The sequence below is a fragment of the Megalops cyprinoides genome, chromosome 11 (assembly GCF_013368585.1).
Source record: "Megalops cyprinoides isolate fMegCyp1 chromosome 11, fMegCyp1.pri, whole genome shotgun sequence".
NCBI lineage: Eukaryota > Metazoa > Chordata > Actinopteri > Elopiformes > Megalopidae > Megalops > Megalops cyprinoides.
In genome coordinates, this window is record NC_050593.1 from 4,960,061 (window position 1) to 4,985,612 (window position 25,552).

Sequence of the window (25,552 nt, forward strand, 5' to 3'; positions counted from 1 at the left end):
GCTGGAGCTCTCTGTGTACCCTCCGTGGACCACTGCGTCCATGGCTCCATATGCATGCTGTTGGCAGTCAGCAGTCTCGCCCTGGCTGGTTCACATCGACAGCACCCGCGGGACTTTTCAATTATGCTGTGGTAACAAACTCCAGGCAGGAGTGTGTGACCTCGCAAACAGACGATTCTCTCTCTGCAATTCTCGTTCATTTGCATTCCAGTTCTCACACCCTTACCACCCCCCCCCCGCCCCCCCCCCACCCTGCACACCCCCCCAGGCCTTTGTGTGGATTCTGAAGGCAGGTGATTGCATTAAGTAATAAAGACCAGTGTTGTTTTCCTGAACTGAAAATAACACAGCCTGTAATTGCCATGCTCCAGCCAGTGTAACTAATGGAGATTCTTTTCCTGTGTGCTGTGCATGGAGATTATGATTATGGAGATTATTATATGTGATGTTCCGAAAGGAACGAGAAAGAAAAAAAAAATAAAAAAAATAAAATTAAATCAATGTGAAAACAACTATTTGGTAAAAGGGATTATGAAAGTTTGTGTGTGTGTGTGTGTTGGTGATGAGAATTCCGGATCTTTTTAGTGAGCCGGATCATTTGGCGCTGGTCAGCCATAAGAACTGGCTCTTTTTGCTCCCAAACAGCTCTTCATTTAGTAAAGCCACTTCTGGCTTTTATAATTCAGCCAAATTTAGCAATGTTTTGACCTATGATTGGTATGTGTGCACGTATATCACTTATATTATTCAATGTAATTATACTAAACCTTATAATTTCCAGAATACCATTATTTTACATTAAGTTTGGTATAAAAACATAAATGTAAAAACATCAAACACTATTACACGTGTATTGAATGTTTTATTTATATTGAACGTTGTAAATTAGCATTTCGCTACAAACACTAAACACAGTGCATCTGGTCCTCGTGCATAAATGTATGTTACAATTCTAACATTCAGTCAGTGCATGGAGTGCCTGTGGCTGAGCAGTGTGGAGAAAAGATCATCCTATTATTCTGTCTTGTATAAATTAACAAAAAAAAAAAAGAAATCGGCTCTCAGACGAAAATGAGCCGGCTCATACAGCTGACTCGTTCGCGACTGACACATCACTAGTGTGTGTGTGTGTGTGTGTGTGTGACATAGAGAGGGATGTGTTTAGTTCTGATTACTGTGTTTACGTATTACACTTTTCAGTCCTTACATGTCATGAAAAGTTCACTGGACTCCAGAATGAATGAAAAACAAAGTGCAGTTATCAAAATGCAATAGCTGCTTTAAACCACACACAAACAAATGTCATTGCAGTTGGGCTGACTGCCCTGCTGGGCTGAACTAAGTGACCATAAATCTGTGAGCAGGGTGTACTGTATTTTTTATTTTGGTGTAATGGACAGAGGATTAGGATGTTAGTGTTGACCCTTATCTGGATCCAGAACAGTCTCATCTTAAATCAGATCCAATGGACATCTGCTGTCAGTTGCTCTGGTCGCCAGTTGAATTGGGTCAGATAAATTGTAGCGCACTACCGCTGTGCTTGATAGTTTATCCTTAGAGGATGCAGATGAGGACATGGCTCAAGATTAGAGTGGGCAGCACCTAAACTGAAACTCCATTTGAAGACTTGGTTCCCTAAGTGGTAATGCACTGAAGAATCCCGTGGTTAATCTCCTCTGCATTCCAGTAACGAGCTGTATTACAGGGAGCGTGCTGGCTCACAATGGAGTCCTTCAATGCCATGGCCCTCTTGAAAGGCTCTCTGCTTGATTTGACATACTGAATCGTCTGCAGTGGAATCTGTCAATGCTACATCTCCTTTAAAAGGATGCCTGCTTGACTTGACAGGCTATATAGTCAATCCCACATGCAGCGAGCAGGCCGTTCGCCAACCAGTGGCATCCCAGATTTAAAGCCAAGAATTAGATGCCGAGTGCAGGGCACAAGAGGGTTCTGCTTTCTGTTTCATCCCGTGGTCCTTTTAAAAAATAATAACTGTCAGTATCCATGCTGGTCTTAAGCTGATAGTCCCCCAGAACACAAACTGGCATTCTGATGCATGTAGTGATTGGAACAATAAATAGGTGGTAATGTGTGTTCTGTAAAGATTAATCCTTGAGAGGGAAAATGTGATCAAGAGAAGCGATCCACATTGATCAACTGCTGTCATATCAGCTTTAGAAAATTAGAAGAAAAAACATTGAAAAGGAATTACTTTAAAACCCTTAGATTAATTGATCTAGGTTTTGTGTGGCTGATGTGTTCTGAATATCGATGGAAGACGGAGAGCAGCCAGAGGAAAGGGGATGCTCAGTGAGGCTGGTCAACTGCACAGGGACAAGTGTCAAAGCCTGACCATCCATGGCAGCTGGCCTCTGTCAGTTCCTGTCGCTGGACTGATATGAGATCAGCTTGACCCATCTATGGAAGTGGTCTGCACACTATACTGCAGCTGATCTTCTGGAGGGCAGCATGTTATGGGCCACCTAGCTAAGCACACCGCAGCAAGACGGTTGCATGCAATTAGTTAAGTGTAAATGACATCATCGCAATTTTCTCTAAGATGCCTCAGAGCTGCTTTCTGAAAGACCAGCCATTAAGACCATTCTCCCAGAACAATTACATACAGTATCTACAGGGAATGGTGGCTGGTCCAGTGATTACTACATGCCCTACAGTGTAAATGATGAGTGTAACTCTTGGCACTGAGGAAAGTGATGGCAGAGAATTACAAAGAAGTCCACATTATGCAATGCTGACACTGGCAACGTGCCCATTTATTAGGGGGACTCCCTTTCAAGCACATATTGATCCGATGTCATTAGCATTCCTAGCTATTATTATGCATTATAAAATGGACAGGCTAAGCAATTCCCACCTAGGATCTGTTGAAAGAGTACAGTGTTTAGGAATGATAGTAAAATGTGCAACTGACAAGAGAATGGATACATCGGTGCTTTGTGGTAATAAAAGTTGTTGAAAATTCTTAGAACATGGGCTGTACTTTCCACATTGGAAGTGTTTATGCTTAGAACTGCATCCCAGATTCTACCTGTGTTGCAGCAGGTGGCACTCCCTAATTCAGTCCGTTTAAAGTACATACCGCTGTGGTAGGAACTTGGTATAAAGTGATGTTGTGGCGAAATCGCACATAAGGCTGTTCTGAAAATCCAGAACATTTCTGAGTCCAGGTTTAGAATGTAGCATTGGAGTCCTACATGATAAATCCTACATATGTAATTCATATCATCTATAAAAATTAACAAGACATTTCCATGTATCTGTTTATCACCACCCTAACACCCCCATCCCCCCTTCTCTCCCAAAGAAAAAATGCTATGTATTTTGCTTGCAGTGTAATTTGTTTTTGCATGGAACTAGTTCTACTTGAGCTCTTCTTGGGTCTTGCCTGTGAGCTTAGTCATGTTGTTAGATGTCAGTCTGACTCTTTCTTAAAATGGTCGTTTGGCGCAGAATTTTGTGTTTATAATGACTGTTAACTGTTAACTGCATTGCAGTCTACCACGTGTCACAGCAACAAACAGAAGCAACAGATGACATTTCACAGCACATTTAACGTCAATTAAATTAATTAAAACAAATTAAATTCATTTTCTTATGATAGGGGTGAGGGAGTGGGAGAAGGCTCACAGAAAATGTAACTGCACATTTCTTTTTTTTTTCCAATGTTGCCACTAAATGTGGCATCCATGCGATTGTCATATTGTCATTCTCTCACATTAAAGGCCATTTATCAGGCTGTGAGAATCTGTGCTGTGACTCAATCCTGAAGGAATGCTCTCAAAAGGCTATTTAAATGTCAGCCGTAATTACACATTCGTCATGTTCCACTAGCTTCAGCTCCACCAGGGACTTCCTGCGGCATATTATAAATATTTTCTCAGCATTGTTAAAGCCTTGCGAATCTGGGTCGAGCTCTCTTTTATCACACCGGCGGAAACACAGGCTAATAGGTTATATTCAATGAAGTCAGATTTCTGAAGCCCATGGCGCATGAGGAATATTCATGGGGCTTCGTTCCTTTACGCCAGGACGCTCTTGCACTTTTGACTGATATGGGGATGCGGTGACTGTCTCTGAGGTTCCAAACGGGTTCAGCATGGTCAACTAATGGGGAATGTCACCCATCTTATGTGAGGAATTTAGCCTGGAACCTTGTGTGTTCAAATTAAATTGCATTTCAGGGCAAAACGGGGGGGGGGGGGGGGTGTTGGGCTGCATTACTGATTGATGTCTCAGTACCCCCCCTCCATATGAATATTAATATTTAATTCTTTTCAGCAAGTAACCATGTTTGAGAATATAAAACATGCAACACAAACCGTTGTTCTGAACAGGGGCTGTTTTTCCCTTCCCATAAGGTAAAATGCAGTCAAGTGCTGAGTCACTCAAAAGGAAATTAGCCCCGGGAAGGCTACAAAGGTAATCCTGAGATAATATGTTGCTGCTGTCCTTTCCTTTGTAAGGCCCCCATGGTGACCGGGTACATTAAAACACATCATTTTAAATATCATACATGTTGCAAGAACACCTCTGTGTTTGCATGGCCGAGGATGTTCAGTGGACTGTACCAATGTGTTGGGATGGAGTTAATTCCCTCTCCTCTGTAGTATAACAGAGCTGCTTGACTCTAGTTCCCCCTTCCTGTCACCTTTATGCGTAAAGTCTGGTTTGATGTTGTGCTGCTGCTGGTCTGCCTTTGTATCTCAGCTGTGGACTTTCACACCCCACTATCAAAACCCATGACATCTTTACAACAGAATGATGCCAGGTAGAATTGAGCGGAAACCTCTCAAAGTTTTAGGGTCTTAAAAGTACCGTCTCCCAGCTGAAGACTTGTTTTTAAGAAGAAGCCAGGACACTTTTTTAGTCTGGAACTGAGGGACTACAAATCTCATTTTGATTCAGACCCCAGTCCTTAGAGCCTAACCCTTTATTTGGTATATTTGTGCAAATGGTTCATTTCTGAGCAGGGTGCTGTGATTGATCAGGTATACTGTACACCATTTATAGCACTTCAGCTTACTAATGTGATGTGTGGTAGCACTAAGCATAACTAGTATGCATTGTTCCCAAATGATATGAGACAGATAATTGAATAGGGGCTAATACATTTATCAACAGAATAATATACTGTAGATTTTAAATCTGTTTTCAAGTTTTTTTCCTCTTGTTATCTTATCCTGAGTATGCCTTGTGTCACAGGAGGTCATGTCCATAGTAAGCCCTGGTTGTGAAAATATAGTATACACATGTTGCCCCAAAGCAAAGTGCCATGATACACCCAGAGACACTGTTAGGAATGGAATGGTTTTTCAAAGGAAAGAACATGGACAGCATTACTGAGTTTCAGATCAGAGTGTGGGATATTTGACTGAATCAGTTGTGATGTATTCAAAACATAAACAATTGTAGAACACTGTCCCTCATCCAAGTGCCACTTTATCATTATGTGTCAGCTGAAGGGTTAACCAGCATGGGAAGTGTTGCTTGCTTTAGCTGTGATGGGACCAACCTGAAAACATTCATCTCACAGTCAACTATATTCAGCTGGTGTTTTGTTCAGCAGACCTCATAGACTGGTTAATATTTAATAACAACAAGACCAGCTAGTATATGGATTAGGTAAACCATTGCTGGTGTAAACCTTTTTTTTCCAACTTGCATCATGCATCATGTGCATAGCATAACAGTGCACCATATGCTAGACCTTGCTTGTATCATGGGAGTGGTTTTCCTCCAGCAGTAGATTATAAAACCTATCAGAGGAAGGGCTACAATAATGCCATTGTGCAGCTTACTTGACTTCAATGTGTGGAATGGTTAATGAACATGCTCTGGGGAATGATCCTGAACATATGAATCAGGACAGAGAGAAAGATCAACATTAACAAGTAGAGAGTTAACATAGGATAACAATGTCCTGTAACAGACACTGTACACTGTGGCCTGTTACAGCAGCAGACCAGGCAATCATGAGGCCTTCAGATGAATAGAAAAGATATGCTTTTTTTCCACTTTTGCAAAAAAAAAAAAAAAAATGCAATTTTTTACAATTTGGCTGATTAGTCAGTGTCACATACCAGTGTTGAAGGCAATTATTGTCCAGGGAAGATAATACAAAGTGAAAGTGTGTGGGCATGCCTGTGCATGGATTCTGTAAATTTCATGAGAAGGTCTTTTTAATTAACTCATTTCAAGTTGAGGAATAAATGACGCGTGTGATGCGGTTCCTTTTTGTTTCCATGGCGATAATTGGGATTTCAAACTAAACACAATGCAGGTGACAACAGCATGTGTTTCATGCCAGGCAGCAATTCCCTTGCCTCAGGGTTTGAGGGAGAGGAAATGACTGTGGTGAATTTTGCACAATTAAAATAACAGAATGGAATATTTCATACATCTTTTAAACAAGAACACACTTTCCCACAATGCATACTGTCTGAATAACTGCTGTTCAGTGAACATTGTGTTATTAAACTGCACTATGTGTCTCAACATGAAGGCTTTTGCTCCACAAAAAAAGACTTAAACTATATTAATTTCATGTTGTCACCTTGACCCAATGGAAGGTGGGTTTGAATAAAGCAGTTTTCTAACCTCTATCGACTATGGGCACTTAAGTCTTTTCTCTTAATAAAATGGTGTGTCCCTTCCAAAAAAAAAAAAAAAAAAAGTTATCTGCTTTGAGCGAACGTGTAACCCTGATACTTGGACCCATCTTGAGGAGGAAAGAAAAAATGGCTGTGGCTTTATAGCAGCCACAGAGCCTGGATAAGGGTTACGATCCAAAGGAACTGAGGGTGAGGAAGGGTTATTGCACTGAAACTGAAACCTAAAATGAAATGGATTAAAAAAAAAAAAAAAACAATAAAAACAAAGCGTTTCTTAACTGAAGGAAAAATTATGTCAGAAAGGAAGATTAAACTCTTGGCTGTAACACACAATGGCAGTAACATTATATTACATTGTAAACAAACAAAAAATATGTTAAAAATGTGATTTATTCTCTTTTCATGTCCTGTTCAGTGTGATTACCAAGTTGCCATTTGTTTAGCATTCAATTAGATCAGCTTTTTTGGCCAATAAGCAATGTCTGTTCAAATTAAAAAGAACATGGCGTGATCAATAGTTATCTGGCTCAATACAGAGCCCTGCTGTGTATCTGTCTGACAGGAAGCGGTGAAGCATCACAAGCAATTCTTGACACTGTCCTAAACAGATTGAGAGAACACAATGACTAGAGCGATATCTGCGTATCTGTTTCAGTAATTAGAAGTAATATTCATGGGATTTAGTTTATAGCATTGCTCTCTAGGCAGGAGGGCAGGGGATGCAATTCTCACAAAAACTTGCTGAAACCATTTCATGTTCAGGAACAAGAATGAAATCACATTTTGTGACAGACCTTATAAACTAAAATAGGAAAATGATAATTAGTAGCTTAAAAGTGAAACAAAAGACAGTTGAGAGTCTTGAAAACTGTATATGAACTATAAATAAAAAAGAACTGAAACCAAGTCCACCACCACCCCCCTTACCCCCAAAACACACTGTCTGTACTCATCTTTAATGAAGACCTCACTGCAGGGTGAACACTGGTTAATCTAATATATATTGCAGAAAATCAAGCATTACAACTTGGGAACTCCTTTTTGAACTCCTTCAAAGAGTTTTTTTTTTTTTCGTGAGGGAACCCAAAAAGGCCCCTAAAAAAGCTCTGGTGGTTAAGTTGTGATGTGCCTGGCACGTGCTGGCCTAGCAGGGGAGCATGGCATTGGCTCTTGGGCCGTCTCTCCTACCCCCTCCCCTCTCCTCTTCTCTCCCTCCTTTCATCAACATTAGTCCGTTCCTTCTTTTGGTCGCTCCCTCCTTTCCCGCGGTTTGGAAAAGAACCGCTGCCTGAAAGTGAGTGCGTCTCCTTTTGATGTGATTCTTGTGGAGGCAGCCAGGGGGAAGGTTAATTGACTGCATAATCATCTTAACACAAGTGAACTGGAATGAGGACTCTGGACCCTGGGTGATGGGGGGCGCAATGCAAGTGGTGACAGTTTCATGTTTGCTATTCCACAGGGTGGGCATCGATGGAAGGGGTTGTTTGGGGCTGGCTCTGTGAAAAGGTCACCTGCAGATCCCAGTCACCGAGTTCACAGTGGGGAGAAAAAAGAAAACTGTCACCTGTGATGCATCCAGAGAGGGCCCGAAGGCATGCTGGGAGAGGGAGGTGAAATGTGATCCAACGAGTCAGAAAGGAGACACGGGGAACTGCCGGCTCAGCCAGGCAGACTTCCAATGCTGTCTGCCTCACCTGTCAGTGCAGGAAAGGCGTGGCGCGCTGCAGTACGCTGAGCTAAGCTGTATCCTGTGGTCAGCAGACACCTTTTCCAGGACCACCAGTAGTCCATCACACACAGTGAAAGCAATTGAAATTGCCTAGCCAGAGCAAGGGCGCAACAGCATCTTTCTGTCCAGAAAATAAAGGCCTGGAATGGATATTCACACTCCTCTCACATAACTACCACTACACACACATCAGGGTTGCTACAAAAGTCTTACTACACAAGCCACAATCAGAATTATTGAAAGTATTGATGTAAAACAGATTTTTGGGGGGGTTGGTACAGTTAGGCACAGTACAGAAATTGGCCCTCATACCTGGAACCTAGGAACCTAGAAACAGTGGAGAAGTGCTTCTATTGTTACACAACTGTAATTACACAAACTACAATCAAGCAACTGTAACTGCCCAGTAATTGTACATAAAATGTATTATTTTACAGAACAATACGCACAATGCGTTATGTTGTGACCCTTTCTTTTTTTTGCTATATGCTGATGCTATAGAGCTCTTTTATGATGGAAATTGTCACAAAGCACTGAAAATAATACATTTTTCATGGGGGGTCAAAAAACAGAAAACCCAGGGCCAACTGCAAAAACAAAGGTGGTCAAGGGACTCCTGGAAAACAGTTAAACAGCATGAAGAATGTCTTGAGGTCAGTACATTCATCCTGACCATGACAGCTTACTCAGTCCCTAGCCAGGTCATACTAAGGACTCTCTCCCTGTTTGGCACTCAGCACTAAGAAAGATGGATTATGGGTAAGCACCCTGCAACACACTGGTGTCCTGTCCAGGGGGGTGCACTTCAGTAACAGGCTGCTTCATGGCAAAGTAATCAGAAATAAGCTGCTGTAAGCTGGGAGTCTGTATCAGGACAAGGGCAGGCTGGCAAGTATTTGCAGAGCTGTTCAGAACAAGGAGAAAATGACTTCCAGTGAGGTTTTCACTCCAAGCTTAACATTGCTTTGTATCTAATAAAAGATTAAAGTGAGGCCTACATCCCTTTGGACTAGAACTTATTACTTCAACTCTTTCATCTCCGTGGTGACGTAGAAAATTATGAACCTCCTAAATAATTGATACAGCTCAGAACAAAGTCAATAAAGCAGCCCAAAGACATGTCCTTTTCATGGTGCATACAGTGCTTTGTGTAGTTTTTGCAACTTACATGGGCTTGTAGGTCTAACAGTGTAATATATCTAGCATGTTGAGCCATGCTGGCACATTGTAACAGCAATATGACAGTTATAGTTATATTGTAAATACCATGCTTTCCAATGTAATGACTTTTACTTAGGACCACACATTTACAGTTTAACCCTACCTCAGCCCTACCCCTTAAAATCAGTCCAATACTAACTGTAAACCTAAAATTAACTGTAAAATTAATCTACCCATTACATGTTTTTGTTAGTGTTTACTTGTTGCAATAAGGTTATTAATTTGCCTGATTAAAGCCTAAAAAAGTATCATTGTCTGTCAACAGCAAATAAATAAATAATGTAGATCATCTGGGGTTGCAAGCCAACAAGATAAATTTGCACTGCAGTTTTGGCTTCAAGGAGGTCAACAAAGGAAACAGTCACAGCTCACTGTTCATTCCATTGTTTCTCATGCAAGGGTAATTTGTTTGCTGTGTCATTAACATGGAATGCATCCTTTTCTTAAATCATCCAATGCTGTAGGCTAAGGTGGCATGCTACAGAAAAAAAAAATAACAAGGCGTGCCTCAAATGAATGATTATTGCCAGGAATGCTGCGTTCCTCTCTATTAATAATGTAGATGAATGCTTTTGGAAAACATTATTCACATTTTATTTATTCATTAATTTACTTATTTTTTGATGACAGATTAAATCCATGTCATAAACTCCATTTTTCACTTACCGAAATACACTTATATCATGGATCATATATTTCAACATACTTCTTTTTCCTTTAGATATTTATTTACAAGTAAATAATGTTATTCTGGTTCATTTTCAGTTTCTGTGTTTGCAATATAAACTTCTTCCAGATAGCAATTTCTTTATTATTATTTTTAAGATTATAATCTGAAATCTCACAAAGAAATAATTGCGAGGGAGGGATGTGTCTAACTACAATGTGTCATCAGCTCTCTTGTTCCAGTAAATTACTGAGAAACCTTAATTTTTCAATCACAGTTTTAACTTCAGTCCTGCTTCATCTTGACTGCATTTCTGGCTTAATCCTTGCTTGTACAAAGGCAAGGCAGACAGTGCATCTTGTTTGTACACAGAAAATATATTCCTGCCATTGATATTTGCCTACAACATCAATGGAAGCACTTCAGGATTCTTACATTACTGTAATATAGTTTCAGAGGAAAGCATAGGGATTCAACCCTTTAGCAGGGACTAGGCAAGCACAAATTAATTATGGAATAATGTGTAAGAGGTATAATGAGTTCTCTCATTCACAACTTTGCTTTCTTTCTATAACATTGTGAAACTGGTTCTGAAACTTATTCCCTCTTTTTGTGTGTTCTCATTAAACATCCAACCCACAAAAAGGGGGAATAAGTTAAACTGGATAGATTAGGTTAATGTTCAGTTGAATGAGATGATAAGCAACACAGCTGAAAAAGCTGCAATTGCTATGCTCCTCCAGGACCAGGGTTTGACAATATGGATATATAGAAAATTTTGAAAAATAATATTTGCTCATCAGTTCAGAAAACCAGAAAACACAGAAAGCGATGGTCACATTGCTTTTTGAATGGATCATCACTTAAACCGTATCAACTGCTGTAGCACAGTCTTCATTTACTTGATTGATATAAACAGATTCTCCTGATCTGAGGTTTGACAGTTGCATCGTGGTAAAACCCGTCCTGTGAGTCAAATGTTGCCTCCTGCTCTCCTACAGATAACTGCGACGACCCACTGGTGTCTGCATTGCCTTGGTCCTCCTTCGCGAGCTCCTCAAAGTCCTCTGACAATCATGCCCCTCATTTCGCCAAACTCAACGGCCGAGATGGTAAGTCACGTCCCAGATTGTGGGGTAAGATCTCTCCATGAGATCCCAGCAAGGAAGATCTCTGAGGTATTTTGCTTGTTTATCTTACTGGAATCATCTTTTCGGTAATTCTAAGGGGACTTCATAGGTTAGGCCGCGTTAACCTATTGGGCAACATGGGCTGCAGCCCGGGGCCCCGGGAACAGCAAATTACATTGTACGTTGTACAATGAATGGGGTTTTATGGTGTTTTGATTGCATACTTAATATTTTGGTCCAGTTTCCCACCTGTAGAGCTGCCTACATTGTCCTGTCACAACAATTAATTGTCAGTGTCAGTGAGAGTGGTGTTCGTAGGCTAGTCACTTCACAGCGATGTCTCACGAGGCTGTTAGAAAATATGATAAAACGTTATTTGGCACTTGCATTGATTCAGTCTTGTGCCAGTTTTCACTTATGCGTGCGGACTGTGATTAATTTATTTCGTCTTCAATCTGTTGTAGGTATGTGGGGTAGCCACAGTAACTTGCAATTCTCAAGTATTATTCTAACAAAAACCTCATTATTTACCAAGCCCTTTACAACAGTTCAATTTGATGACCTCTTTGGCAAGTACATTCATCTGCATCAACTCAACTGTAAGTAGCCTACATGCGTGTTCATCTGCTGCAAGATGAAAAAAACTCACGAAATTTAAAGATTCAGTCCGTGATTCTGACAACCTGAATCGTGACAACATGTGGTAAACATGTTTATGAAACATTTTTAACATTTCAGTATTCAGTCTAAAATCGCACTACATAAGCACCACCATTAAACGTTAGAAATAGGTTTCAGATACGTTCATTATTTAATGTTGTGTTTAACACTTATTTAGAACGTGTCAGTCACATCGGTTATTGGGCTTCCACAGTTGGTGTAAGTTGACACCGAATCAACACGTTTGTTAAACGTTGGAATCAGTGTCAGATGCGTTCATTTTTAAACGTTGTGTTTAACACCCAATTAGAACGTTTAAGGAATGTTTCTTATTGGTTTCCTTCCACTGGTGTCAATAAATACATTTGGTGGACGTAGTTTACACGTTGGTTTTGTTGAACACCAAAATACAACCCAAATCAAATGTTGGTTTTGGTTCAAATAATGTGTTTTGCTACTTGGGTTTTAGTTTCCTGGTTGAAAATCAGGGACATAGGGCCCCGGGGGGTGTGTTAGCCCCGGGCCCCGGGGAGGTTTAATGCGGCCCTGATGATAGGTTAGATATCTAGCATCTTCAGTACTTTTGCTCTGAGCAGAAGAGTGGGCTATGCCAGATGCTATTGCAAAGGAGCTTTGGAAAACTAATAGAGACATATTATCTAATAGCTACCATGCTCTGTCTTTGAGTGACATATTATAAAATCAGGGATTATATTTTTGCAGTTATTACACACCTTGTTGTCAAAGTGAATTTGCTTAACTTTGTTACTTACATTTAAACACCAAAGAATTACAACTATTAGACTGAATGGCTGCATTGGTCCACACACATTCACCAATCTGCATTCATCCACATGAATAAATAAGTAAACCACTGCTCAGCATCTATGATAAAAACTACCCTTGCAGACCAATGAGGACCTTTAGGATGGGCTGGTTTTAACACCAAAGCAGTTGATTACAGTCATGGGAATCAATGTGTGTGTGTTTTGACATTGCTTATAATTACCATGCATTGGAAAGTGGTGGTACCTCAGGAGACAGAGACTGCATTAATTTGTTCCATGCGTACACATGGCTTGTGTTAAGTCTAGATGGAAGAAACCAGCCACATTAACATAGAATCAGTTTGACTTTAGACCTGTGCTCTCAAACCATGGTCCTGGGGCCATGCTGTGCACATTTGCTTTCGCTCTGACTGATTTTAATTAATTAGGTCTAATTGAGCCAGTAATTGAATACTGAACTGTATTTAGCATCTCAATTAATTCATTTGCTTTAGGTCCTGTGTGAGAGATATGTGCTGTAGGTGTGTTTGAAGATTCAGAGCGCTCCTCTTTAGAAGAATTAGTCACACACAGATCAAAAACAGTGTGACAGACACATCCCTGTACTAACACTGCTTAAACACTCAGGCTGTACAAATGAAGCAATCCACTTACCATTTTGCGTTCACTTGCAGCACATAAAACCATGCATCATTGAGGCTAATGGCACATAACAAAGACAAAAAAGCCATTAAGAATGTGAATCCCATTACTTATACATACTTTGTACATATCAGTTCATCCTGGTGAACTATATGAGTAATACAGTAAGAAATAAGTAATTAAATAACTCAAAATGATTTTGTTCATAGCTGCATCTTAAACATCTTATATGTTGAATACAGTTGAAAGAAGTTAGACTAGATGTTCAAAACAATATCTCAAGTTGCTAAAATAGCTTAATGAACAGATACATCTGAAATCCGTCATTTGAATTTAGGATCAACCCATTTAATTAAAGGGTAAAGTACCTTTACCCTTAACTGCCTTTCATTTGCTTCATTTATGCATTATGGGTTCACATTGCTTACTTTACTTCTTTTTGTTATATCGTTACATGTGCTTCTCTTTCACCATTACCACCATCACCTGCCACCACCTGTCTGTGCAGATCTCTTCTTCAATAATTATCTTTTTCCTCCTTCAGAGTACAAGCGCAACTCAACACAAACAGCTTGTACAAAACAAGCTAATGGAATGCTAGATGCTGGTGTACAACAGCACACTCTCAGTGTACAATATTCCCCTTGCTCGCCATCGCTCATGTCTGAAAGGCAAAGGCCAGATATTATGTGACAGCCACGAACCCACAGAATTGCCTGACAATAAACCCGCCTGCACAATGTGAGCGCAAAGATGTCTTATTCAGCCCACGGTCAATGTTTGGCCCATGGGCTAAAGGTTATCTTGACTAAACAGAGGCCTCAGATAAGATACTCTCAGCAGAGGCATGATTCTAGCAGCCAGACCCCAGTCAAAAGTGTCCCTGCATCTCTTTGTGTTCCACATGAGGGCCCCATCGCTGTTTATCAAAAGAACAGCTCCCAGCACCACTGCCGAGCTATGAACTGAGCCATCCCCTGCAGAGTAAAATCTCCCATCATGCCTCAGTGTTTATTGCAGAACATTCCATTCCACACACTGAGGCCCTGAAGCAAACTCTGCTCAATGCACCCACAACATGACAAATAGCTCTCTGTTGTCATTTTCAATTTGTGTGGAATTAACTGATGAACATTTATAATGACCATATAACGCTTTCTCTGTATTTATTCATACCCCAGAAATAAATAGGAACAAAGAAAAAAGAATGAAAAGAGAAAGCGCATGAATTGGATTTCTTTACTGCTTAAAAAAGTTATACACCGATGAGCCAAAACATTATGACCACCTGCCTAATATGCTGTTGGCCCTCCATGTGCTACCAAAACAGCGCTGACCCACATGGACTCTTCAAGACCCCAGAAGGTGTCCTGTGGTATCTGGCACCAAAACATTAGCAGCAGATCCTTCAAGTCCTGTAAGTTGCATGGTGGAGCCGCTGTGGATTGGACTTATAGGTCCAGCACATCCCACAGATGCTCAATTGGATTGAGATCTGGAGAATTTGGAGGCCAGGGCCTTGAACACTTCATCATGTTCCTCAAACCATTCCCAAACAATGTGTGCAGTGTGGTGGGGCGTATTATCCTGCTAAAAGAGGCTGCTGCCATCAGGGAATACCATTTCCATGAAGGGGTGTACCTGGTCTGCAATGATTTTTAGGTAGGTGGCACGTGTCAAATTGACGTCCACATGAATGGCTGGACCCAGGGTTTCCCAGCAGAACATTTCCTAGAACATCACACTCCCTCCACCGGCTTGTCGTCTTCACACAGTGCATCCTGGTGTCATCAGTTCCCCAGGTAAATGGCGCACGCATAAACAGCCATCCACGTGACCTAAAAGAAAACGGGACTCATTGGACCAGGCGACCTTCTTCCACTGCTCCAAGGTCCATTTCCGACACTCGCGTGCCCAGTGTAGGCACTTTTGATGGTGGACAGGGGTCATCATGGGCACTCTGACTGGTCTGCGGCTACACAGCCCGAAACGCAGCAGAGTGCAATGCACTGTGTGTAACCAGTAACCTGTAACCATCATTAAAATTTTCTGTGACTTGTGCCACAGTAGACCTTCTGTCGGTTCGGACTAGATGGGATAGCCTTTGTTGCCCTCGCGCATCGATGAGCCTTGGGTGTACCACACCGTGTTGTCAGTTTGTGGTTTGTCCCTCCTCCTACTCACCACTGCACCCGACAAGCCTTGCCGTTTCAGAGATGCTCTGACTCTCTGAGTCATCTGGCTATAACAATTGGCCCTTGTCAAAGTAACTCAGGTCTTTACTCCTGCCCATTTCTCCTGCATCCAACACGTTGACTATGAGAAATGATTGTTTGCTCACCATCTAATCTACCCAGACCTTGACATAAGCCCTTGTTTGGAGATTATCAATGTTATTCGGTTCACCTGTGAGTGGTCGTAATGTTTTGGCTCATCAATGTATATTTAATATTAACAGCATTTCGTCTCAGTAATATATTCACATATATATACAAACATAAGATGCAAACAAACAGGCTGAAAAAAACGTGGACATCTCCTTCACAACACTGCCAGTTTCTTGTAGATTATAAGAATTCTATAAATGAAGACTGGGCTGTCATTTGGGGGAAAGAGGGAAAAAGAGGAGGACATGTTTTGGGAAGCTTGTTTTTTCTCATATACAACAGAAATGTTGTAACTTCGGTCTGTGGGGTACATCAAAGAGCTCAGAAACGCTTGGGGGAACATGTGGCCTCTTTGTAAACCAGGCAGTGCGACAACATGTCGCTCAGGCATTGGCACAACTTACAGAACTGGAAGCCGGAATTTCCCATGACTCTGATAGAAATGTTCACTGAAGCACTGAAAATGCCATCAAAATGTGACAAGGTAGCAAACCTACCCATGACTGACTCACAGACTTAACCCAAGTCAGTTTTCAGAGATGATTGTCTAATTTCCAGTCATCTGTCAATAAAAATTGACTGAACTAATTTGTGTAGGTAATCTGAAATTTTGTCAAACAAAGAAGCGTGATCATGTATGTTTCTTATCCCACCTGGTCAGAATCCAGCAGGTATTTTAAATCAACATGATAAAAATGCTGATACAAAATTTAAATACCCAGATCACAAGCAGCAGACAGGTGAACATAAAGAAGAAGAAGATGCTGAATATTAGCTTCTTTTTAAAATGCCCAGTGTGCTTCCAAATTACCACTGGAAAGTAAAAATGCAGCATTGTTTTGGATTGTCCTTTTATCAATCCATTTATCGACACAGTTTTAGTCATTTCAAGCAGTACATACTTTTTTCTCTGAGTAGGTTGAAATGTGGGTAAAAATTGCTTATAAATGTTTCTAATGTCCCAGTGCTCCACATATTGTATATTCCTTTTGGATAGGCAGTAAGGTGAAAGTCCCTTATTCTCTCTAAAGTGTAGTTTTTATGTCTCCCAGGTTGGAGTCAGGAATATTGTGAAATATTATTGTCACATGCTGTAGGCAGGTTAATTACGTTGCCCAGGAGTATAACAGTTGTGGGTTAGAAGCCACACTTATTACCACTACACCACACTGCTGCCTGTTTGCAGGGTCCCATGTGTTCTCTGTTCTCACCCCAGGAGGGGGAGGATGGGCACCACAACGGGGCGACAGGCACCCCTGGCTCCAAGTGGACCTACGGGACAGGATGGAGGTCACGGCCATCGCCACCCAGGGGCGACGGGACAGCTCAGACTGGGCGACTGCCTACCTGCTGCTGTTCAGTGACACAGGCAGATCGTGGAAGCAGTACAGACCAGAGGAGGGTGCATGGGTGAGGCGAAGACACACATACACACACACACACACACACACATACACACATACACACACACGCTCTTGCCTTTAAAAATGAAAATAAACTCAGTGAACATGGTTTTGTGAGGATGTCTGTGAGCCCTGCAATCACTAGCGTGCAGACACCATGTTGACCATGTTACCACCGCTCCCTAGGCATGCCATCTCTTTGATTGGGTCACTCAAAGAATGTGTCAGTGAGTTCAGATGCAAAGATACGGTACTTCTCTTACAGTGGGCATTAACAAGCAGTGCAGTCTTGAACGACTAAGCAACAGGTACTGTAGCTGAAGATGAGGATGGCTGGCGAAGATGCAACCAGTAGAAGTAGGGATGTATCAATAAAAAAGTTCAACACCCCCCATCTGAATGAAAATGAACATTGCACTAAACAAAATACCAAAAGAGCAAAGATGCTTACTCTACTAAATTTTGGTGATTCTACCTGTCTTAAGTGTTATGGAATCAGAACACTATTAAACTTGTTTCTTGATGGTTTCCTTGAGAGGGGCTGAGAAAAATGGCTATTGGCATAAGATGGGCTGCTTTTCGTTTGAGGTGCCTGTGGGATAGGTTTTGCAACGAGCGACCAAAGTTTCCCCTGTTTACTGATGCAGGGGCATTCTTGCCTCGTACACATCAGCACCTCCCACCCCTGCACAGCAACAGCAGCAGTGAAATATGACACCTCCCATTGAGAATGCACCTTCCCACGCATGCTATTGGCTGCTCCAGCAATGCCTGACAGCAGAATATAATCATGGCTGATTTAACGTGGAGTACCTCTCACTACCAAGCGCTTACAAAGGATCTCTTTGCATCTGTCTATTTTTATCACTGCAAAAGAAAGAAGGGTGTATGCAAGACAGCTGTTCTTATATAAAGGGTCACACCTCAATACAGCAGACTGCAGTTATTATAAACCCCCCCTGAATTTTTTAATTCCATCTGCAAGTTGCCTTCAAAATGGGTTTACTGAATATGACATTGTGGTACATGCCTGGAGATGCACAAACATATGTCAAAGCATGTGTAAACACTCATGCATCATATAATTCTAAATATGCATATATAATGCAGGCCCCATGTGTATATGTAGGTATGGTATTGTGGAACTGTATTGATAACCAGAAAGTTTAAGTCTCAGGTGGGGTACTGCTGTTGAAGTGTAGAGCAAAGCACTAAACTTGAATTGCTTCAGTAAATAATATCCATGTGTATAAATGCATGATATGCAAAAAAATTATACAAGTGGCACTGGATTAGTGCCTCTCCTAAGCAAATGCATTGCAAACATAATCTGGTTCTAGCCGGCATCTCTTCAGCACATTTGGCAAAACTAACCTGAATGCATTTTGTCCCCAACTTGATGAGACATGTTTAAGCTGGAATTACTTTTTCTTGTTTAAATTATAATGCACCTCTGATGGTACTGACATCAGAGGCATTACCCACAAAACAGCTAAAGGAGCATGCTACAAAAATATTGAAATGTATTCTTAAATCCAAGCACAAATCAGGCATTCCACTCCAACGCCGTCCTGCAAATGGAAATGAAATTTCCTCAGATCACACAATTAAAAAGGTATCTGGTACCACACAATACAATTCATATTTAATTGTACAGGTCTGACATGTTTAGACACACCCAGTTTTCAGAGCACCTTCAGTTTTTCCAATAATACATGTGGACACATCCTTCACAGCTAAATTTTCCATTCAACTCAGTGTCGGCTACACTCATAATGCTTTCTGAAATGGAAAAAAGTGCACTTGCTTAAATTTGGCACTCAAAGCCTAGGCCAGTACATTTTGTCAGGTTAGACAGGAGGTGTTAGAGGAAACGGTGCAGTGATGTAGTTTTCCTTGATCTGACGGCCATTTTATTGGAAGGAGTTCACTTCTTCGCTCTCATTTGTCAGGCTTTAAATTTGACTCTGTGAGACAGTCATCTCCTGCCTAAAAGCATAAGACTCTCTGTGGGCAGTAAAAGCCTTTCAATCACAGGCCAGAACAAATGCAGTAAAAGCAAAGGGTGGAATGAGGTGTGCTCTTGGACTCATTTCCCTGCGACCTCCCTCGTTCCACTATTGCCAGGACCCCCATACAGAGACTAAGGGTGCCTTCATACTTGACATATTTGGAGGGTGTTTTTCTGGAGCCGAGTTCCTTCATCCTCAGAGTTCTGTTCATTTAGTCAGGTGTGTGAAAGCTGTTTTTTGAACTTTAGGGAGGACCAAAAAAATAAAACTACAAGGTGGTCTGGGGTCCTCTTTAAACGAACGGGTATATGGTTTGCCCTGAAATTTTGCCCACATGAAAACATTCCGCTCTACTAACAACGACTGCCTACGGCACAAGTGCAAAGTGAGTGAACTGATGGAAATGCACATGTAATAACAGCCTGGATTTTACAAAATGGGGAATGGGAGTTTTGCATGGTCCTCCAAAGTGAGTTCACCTTGTGTGCAACAGGAATGAATCTAGCATTATTAATACCTACAAAATCACCTTTCTCCATCATTTATTCTTTTGCTCCGGTCTCACGTCTAAATGCATGAAATGACTTCTAAAGATTAAAAATGTTTGATAAACAAAACAAAAAAATACTAATGATAAAAGCCATCTCACCCTGTAGAAATCATATATGTAGAAGTTCCAGATGAAGACTCAAGGGGAGACTTTTCAGACAATCCCTAAACAGCTAATTGAAACCATATATACCCATTCTATCTACTAGTATAAAGATTTCACTAACCATTTCTTTTTCACATGAGCTGGTCACAGCATTCTCATTATATCTGTTTATGATGTCCAAATGTGGGGTAAACAACCCTGGCCTCATGGCCAGGTGCAATGTCTGTATCAATCCCTAAGCTAAAAATTATTTATACTCACATCAAAGGGAAAACCTCCATGTCCTCCAATAGATACATTTGGAAATGTACATTTGGACATTTGGAAATGATACCATGGAAATTCATATCTACTGTATTGTTTAAAGGAAGGTATGTGTGTTTTCTGTTTGCTGGGAATATTAAGGCATAAAAAATAAAAATGTTATTAGTGCCAACACTCTAAGTAGTCATGAACTTGGAAATGAACTTAGATTTGGACTTGAGCAGGCAGAACAAGCATGAGAAGAACCTAACTCACATAGAGGAAATTGAGGGGGGTCTTGACAGAGCAGACATGCTGAAAAGCAGGAGTGAGAGTGCTACGTGTTCTCAGATTAAACAGAGCTCTGCCCTCAGAGGAGATGAGTTTCTAATGAGTCGCGGAGAGCAGATGAGAGCTTGCAATCACCACACATCCGTCCGCTGTTCTTACTTCAACCTCTCTCTTTTTGGAGATGGCTCAGCCTGTATGTAGAACGTGCTCCATTGTGTACAAAATTGTTACCATGGAATGTCAAAGAAAAGGATATAGCACAGAGCATTACATTGATGAAATGAGAAAAAAAAAAAACTTATTGTGGTGAATTTAATCTATAAATTCTGTGAAGTAATTGAATGTAGCAAAAGACACTTATGTGAGAAAGAAATGTGCTTCCAACTTATTTTGGTTAATCGCAATGATAAATTGGGTTCACTTTACTTAACAGCTCAGGATGAATAGGTAACAATATAACAAAAAAAAATTAGGATAGCAAAGCTGCAATTACCCAGATGACCTCTGCACCTTGATGCTTCAGAAGCAACAGATTCTTACACAAAGCTCAAAGTGACAATTGCACTATAATTAATTGGCATCAAATTTTTAAGTGTGACTAGCACCCATCTGCCCACAGTGGCGTGAATGTGACCGCCAGGAGAACGCAGGGAGGGAGGGAGAGTGACAGGCATGGAGTGGCAGGGTTCACACGGTCCAGCAGGTCTGTGTTATGCAGTTGGCAGATGGAGTGCTCGCAAGCGGAAGAAAAGGGGTCGTGTTTTTGTTATTGCTTTCACACTGTGCTAAACTGAGCTGTTTCAACCTGAAGGGCAGGGGGGGTTCCCTGGCCGTCTGGAAAGCTGCCCTTATGCAGTTTCCGACAAGATGCAGTGTGCTGCTGATGTTGGACTCCAAGGATCATCCCGTGTCATGATTCCAGTACCCATAACCCAGGCCCATGAATTCCATTAATATTCCATCTTTTGATATTTTTTAATTTTAATTTCATCTATTCATCTCCATGTCTGATTGTCCCTTCCCTCCTAGTCTTTCCTTGGGTTTCCTTTAAGGGTTAGCATCTCCTCCTGGCAGTCTGTTCTGCTCCCTTTGTCAGTGAGACCAATGCTCTCCAGCAAGCCATGGTCCGGATGGCATGGAAGTAATCTTTTGGAAAACTTCCTGGCTGCTTAGTTTTCAGTTCTCTGGTGGAACATAAGCAGCCCGCTTCTGTCAGCTCTCAATCTCTTTTTTTTGGTTGGTCCTTTAAATAGAATGTTCCTCTCATAAAAAAAAAAAAAAAAAAAAAAAAAAAAAAACATAATTTCTTTAGGTCTCATCAGCTTACCGTGGCTCTGTCATTGCTCAGATAAGTGATACCACAGCTGTGCTGTTGCTGTGCCACTGTGCTGTGGCATAAAAATCTATAACATTTTTTTCTATCATTTTTTTTCTATCAATTTATCACTTTTTTGTAAAATATTTTTACACAAGCTTCACAGAGGTCTTAGATCATAAGACTGAACACAAATGCACGTGTGTCACCTTGCCAGAGAGCTGTTGTTAAGAGCTGGTGAGGAAAAGTAACACTGCAAGGCCCTGTGGGACAGTCCCTCTCTTCAGACCTGGTTAGTGTGGCACTGGAGTGGGTTCTATTCTCGCCAACTGCCCCTGCCTGTTAGGTCCGCTACATCACATGTAATGAGCTCTGAGCCTCAGCGATGGGAAAAAAAGATGCTAGGTAAAAAGGCTAAAAATATCAGGGAACCAAGAGGTCAATCTTGGTATTCTGCTAATGATCCGATTAAGCCAGCCAAAGGCCCTGGGAGTTGCTGGCGTGAGCAAAACCTGTGGGAGGAGGTGTGGAAGGTAACAGCGCGAGACTGTCTAATGTTCTTACTCTGGTCCTTTCAAGATTGTAATCACTGAAAATAATGAGTCACAGCGTGGTTGTGCCTGTGCAGATGTATGTCTGCCGTTGTGTATAAAAAGGCATTACCAAGTGGCTTAACCATTTAACCAACCACAGTGACTATCTGTGACCTTTGTTCATCAGGGGCTGAGGGTTTATGGTAAAGGCTTTGTGATGGATCTGTGAAACCTTCCCACTCCATTTTGCACTGGTGCTCTTCTACTGATGCTAACTGTCAGTATGTCCCAGAACTCCTTGTTGTCAGCGTCGGCTTTATGCAGCGAGGATACATGAAAGTCCTCATGGTTTGGAGTGCGTGCTTTGAGGGAATTCTCACAGTCAACATTATACTCATGCAGGTCCCCTGTGTTAGTGACCCTAAAACCAGCGTGGTGCAGAAAATCCCACTTCAGACATCGCAGTCTAATATCAATCTTTTCTACTGCGGACAGCACTGCAGTGACAAACCGTGACCTTGGGTATGGAGCGTGAGTGCTTGGCTGATGAAACCTTAAACTAGGGAATCCCCCACAGGAGAGGAAGGGCTTAATTAATGAGACAGATATCATGCTCAGAGGCGAGTCTAGGGATTAGAGACAGTGGTGCTGCTTTGGTGCAATAAGATGCTATTTCCAAATCTGCCCTCTTTGATTATAATCGGAGATTAAGCTCTGCTGGCAGTTTGTTACTGGTAGTGGCACAGGGCTTTTATCCTGAACTTTGCAGGTTAGAGTACCAGGTGGACTATTGAGCAAGGCACTTAACTGGAACCTCTGTAAGTATTTTCTCTGCATAATTGGACCAATGTTGCAAAATCCACTTCTAAACTGTACATTGCCCCGGATGAGATTTGTATGGATAGGGTGGAAAGAGAGTTTGCTCATACCAGGGAAGCTAGTGAAGGGAGAGTAAGGCTTCATAACATTATTTTCATTCAGCAGATTCCTCTTATCCAGTCCAAAATTGCGTAGGTTACAGTTTTGCATATTGTCCATTTACACAGCTGGATATTTACTGAGGCGATTCAAGATTAAGTACCTTGCCCAAGGGTACAACAAAAGTGATCCAGCAGGGAATCAGACCAGCTACCGTTCACTTATGAGCCCTGCTCCTTACCACTACACCACTCTGCTGTTTCTGTCAGTCACTGACCTGTGTGAACCAATCACATGACCAAACTTTAATGCACAGTTTAATGCTATGATTGGTCCAAATCAGTGATATCAACGGAGCGCTCTACCCATTTCATGGTCCATAAAGCCTCACTGTCCCCTCTCATTATGAACATGCATTGGGGTGCCTTTGTGGATTTCCCCAGACTAGGCCAGTACTAGGCCCACATAAGCCCTTTGGGCATCCCAAACACATGTTATGTGCACATGTTATGTGAACACATGTCTCTTCTGGTAGTTCCACAATGTTGGAAAAGTCTGCTGAACCAGCAGCCAAAGTCATGACAGCCTTCATTACCATCACTGCCATTTAATGGCAATTTCAGACGAATGTCCAACAATGTGACCATCCTGTTGCGAACCTGGTGATGTCTGTTTGTTCTCTTTTTTATTTCCTTTGACAATGGTTGCTGAATTCCGTTTTAAATATTCATCCAAATCGTGTGCCATAGGGAATGGCCTACACTGAAGGCACCATCATCATCAGCTCACTAAGTAGAAAATCTAGGGTTAGGACATGCAATCTAAAGCCTGCTAAATTGTCACTGACAATGTTTGAATAAATCCAGGAGAGAATCAAATATGAATGCCGCTCAGTTATAACATCCACATTAAAAATACAGACCTCATATGCAGCGCTCAACTGGCATTATTATTTTTATGAAAAAGAAAAATGAAGTAAATGAGATTATTTAATATTTGATGTTTCCAAGAAGAGTTCTGATACCCTGTCAAGGGACACTTTGAGCTGTTCTGTGGAAAAAAAAATATCAATAGTTTAAATTGTTTTGAACATGCTTCTGTGCTTGAAATTCATTTTGAGTTTGCTGGAAAAAAAAACAATAAGCCAAAAAAAGTCAATAAGCATTTGAAAATTAACCCCAGGGGGAAGAAAAAAAAAGTGAAAAGTTAAGCTGCTACTGTATACAGATCAGCTTTCTTGTCGATGGCCTTTACAAGTCCAATTTGATAAATGTGAAGTGTGTCCAGCTAAGCACTTTCCCATAGGCTTTCTCACAGAACCCACCCTCCCCCCAGCTGTCTTTCAAGAGGTGCAAATAAATGGGCCCTAGAGCAACCTTTTGGGGGCTTAACTGAGAGCTATTTATATATGCCCTCTGCTTCACAAGCCTCACTCAAGACCCCAAAGCCAGCCTGACCTCCTTAGACAAAAATGCAGCCTCTTCTTCTGCACACATTTACTGAAAAAGGGACGATATGTCCACATGCCTTTTGCTCATATTGACTTTTTTATTAACCAAAATAGTGATGTTTTCTTTGGCAAAGCATCTTCAGCAGGAAAACATGAGACAAGCATGAGTTTGGTCAGCCCCTCTGTGTTGTGGGACAAGCACATGATCACCTTTGGTCTGCTAGTTTTTGATCCCCATAGCCTTTCCTCCAAGCCGGGTGGGGTTTCCCCCTTCCGCTGGTGTGCTGTATGTCACTTCTATGCTCTGTTGATCTGCCTGCTATGTGTGCTCCACTGATTTGGGCTGTGATTCATCTCCCCTATTCACTTGTCACCTTCACTCTCTCGCTAAAGAGACCGCTCCTTTCACTTCCACCCAAGTAGGAGAGGGGCCAGACCCCCTCCTCCCTAAACCATCATGACTGGCCCACTCATAAGAATACAACCGATCAAGAGTTTTTTAGCCAGTCCAAATGCAAGTAAATTTTTAAGTGGGGAGAGGTGGGTGTAAGGAATGGACACAGGATTCAAGTGTCAGTCTGTACTCATCAAATAAAAGATTTTTGACGGGTAGTGGTTGTTGTAGCAAGCCTCAAGAATGAATTAATTTTCTGTACTATGGTCTTTGTGTTCTATTGCATGTTATTGTCAGAATGTTGTATTTCTTCAGCACACAACTCAGTACGCAGTAACAGTCTCTGCAGAGCAGGGATCATCCATCAAAGTGCAGAAAAGTAAGGCTACACTTTCCAGACTCTGCATCAGATGGTCCTTCTTGTTTCCACTCAACTCAAGTTGCTGTTTCTTTTCACTGTATTTGTTTGGACAAGTTTC

The 25,552-nt window shown here is 41.4% G+C and overlaps 1 protein-coding gene across 1 annotated transcript in view; it reads left to right on the forward strand.

Moving 5' to 3' along the window:
* The window catches only part of LOC118785559 (contactin-associated protein-like 5), a 105,486-nt gene that overhangs the window by 14,627 nt on the left and 65,307 nt on the right, over positions 1-25,552 (forward strand). The window contains exons 2-3 of the mRNA XM_036540311.1: positions 11,254-11,364; positions 17,076-17,269. Of these exons, the coding sequence (XP_036396204.1) occupies positions 11,254-11,364; positions 17,076-17,269 (305 nt within the window). The remainder of the gene's footprint in view (positions 1-11,253; positions 11,365-17,075; positions 17,270-25,552) is intronic.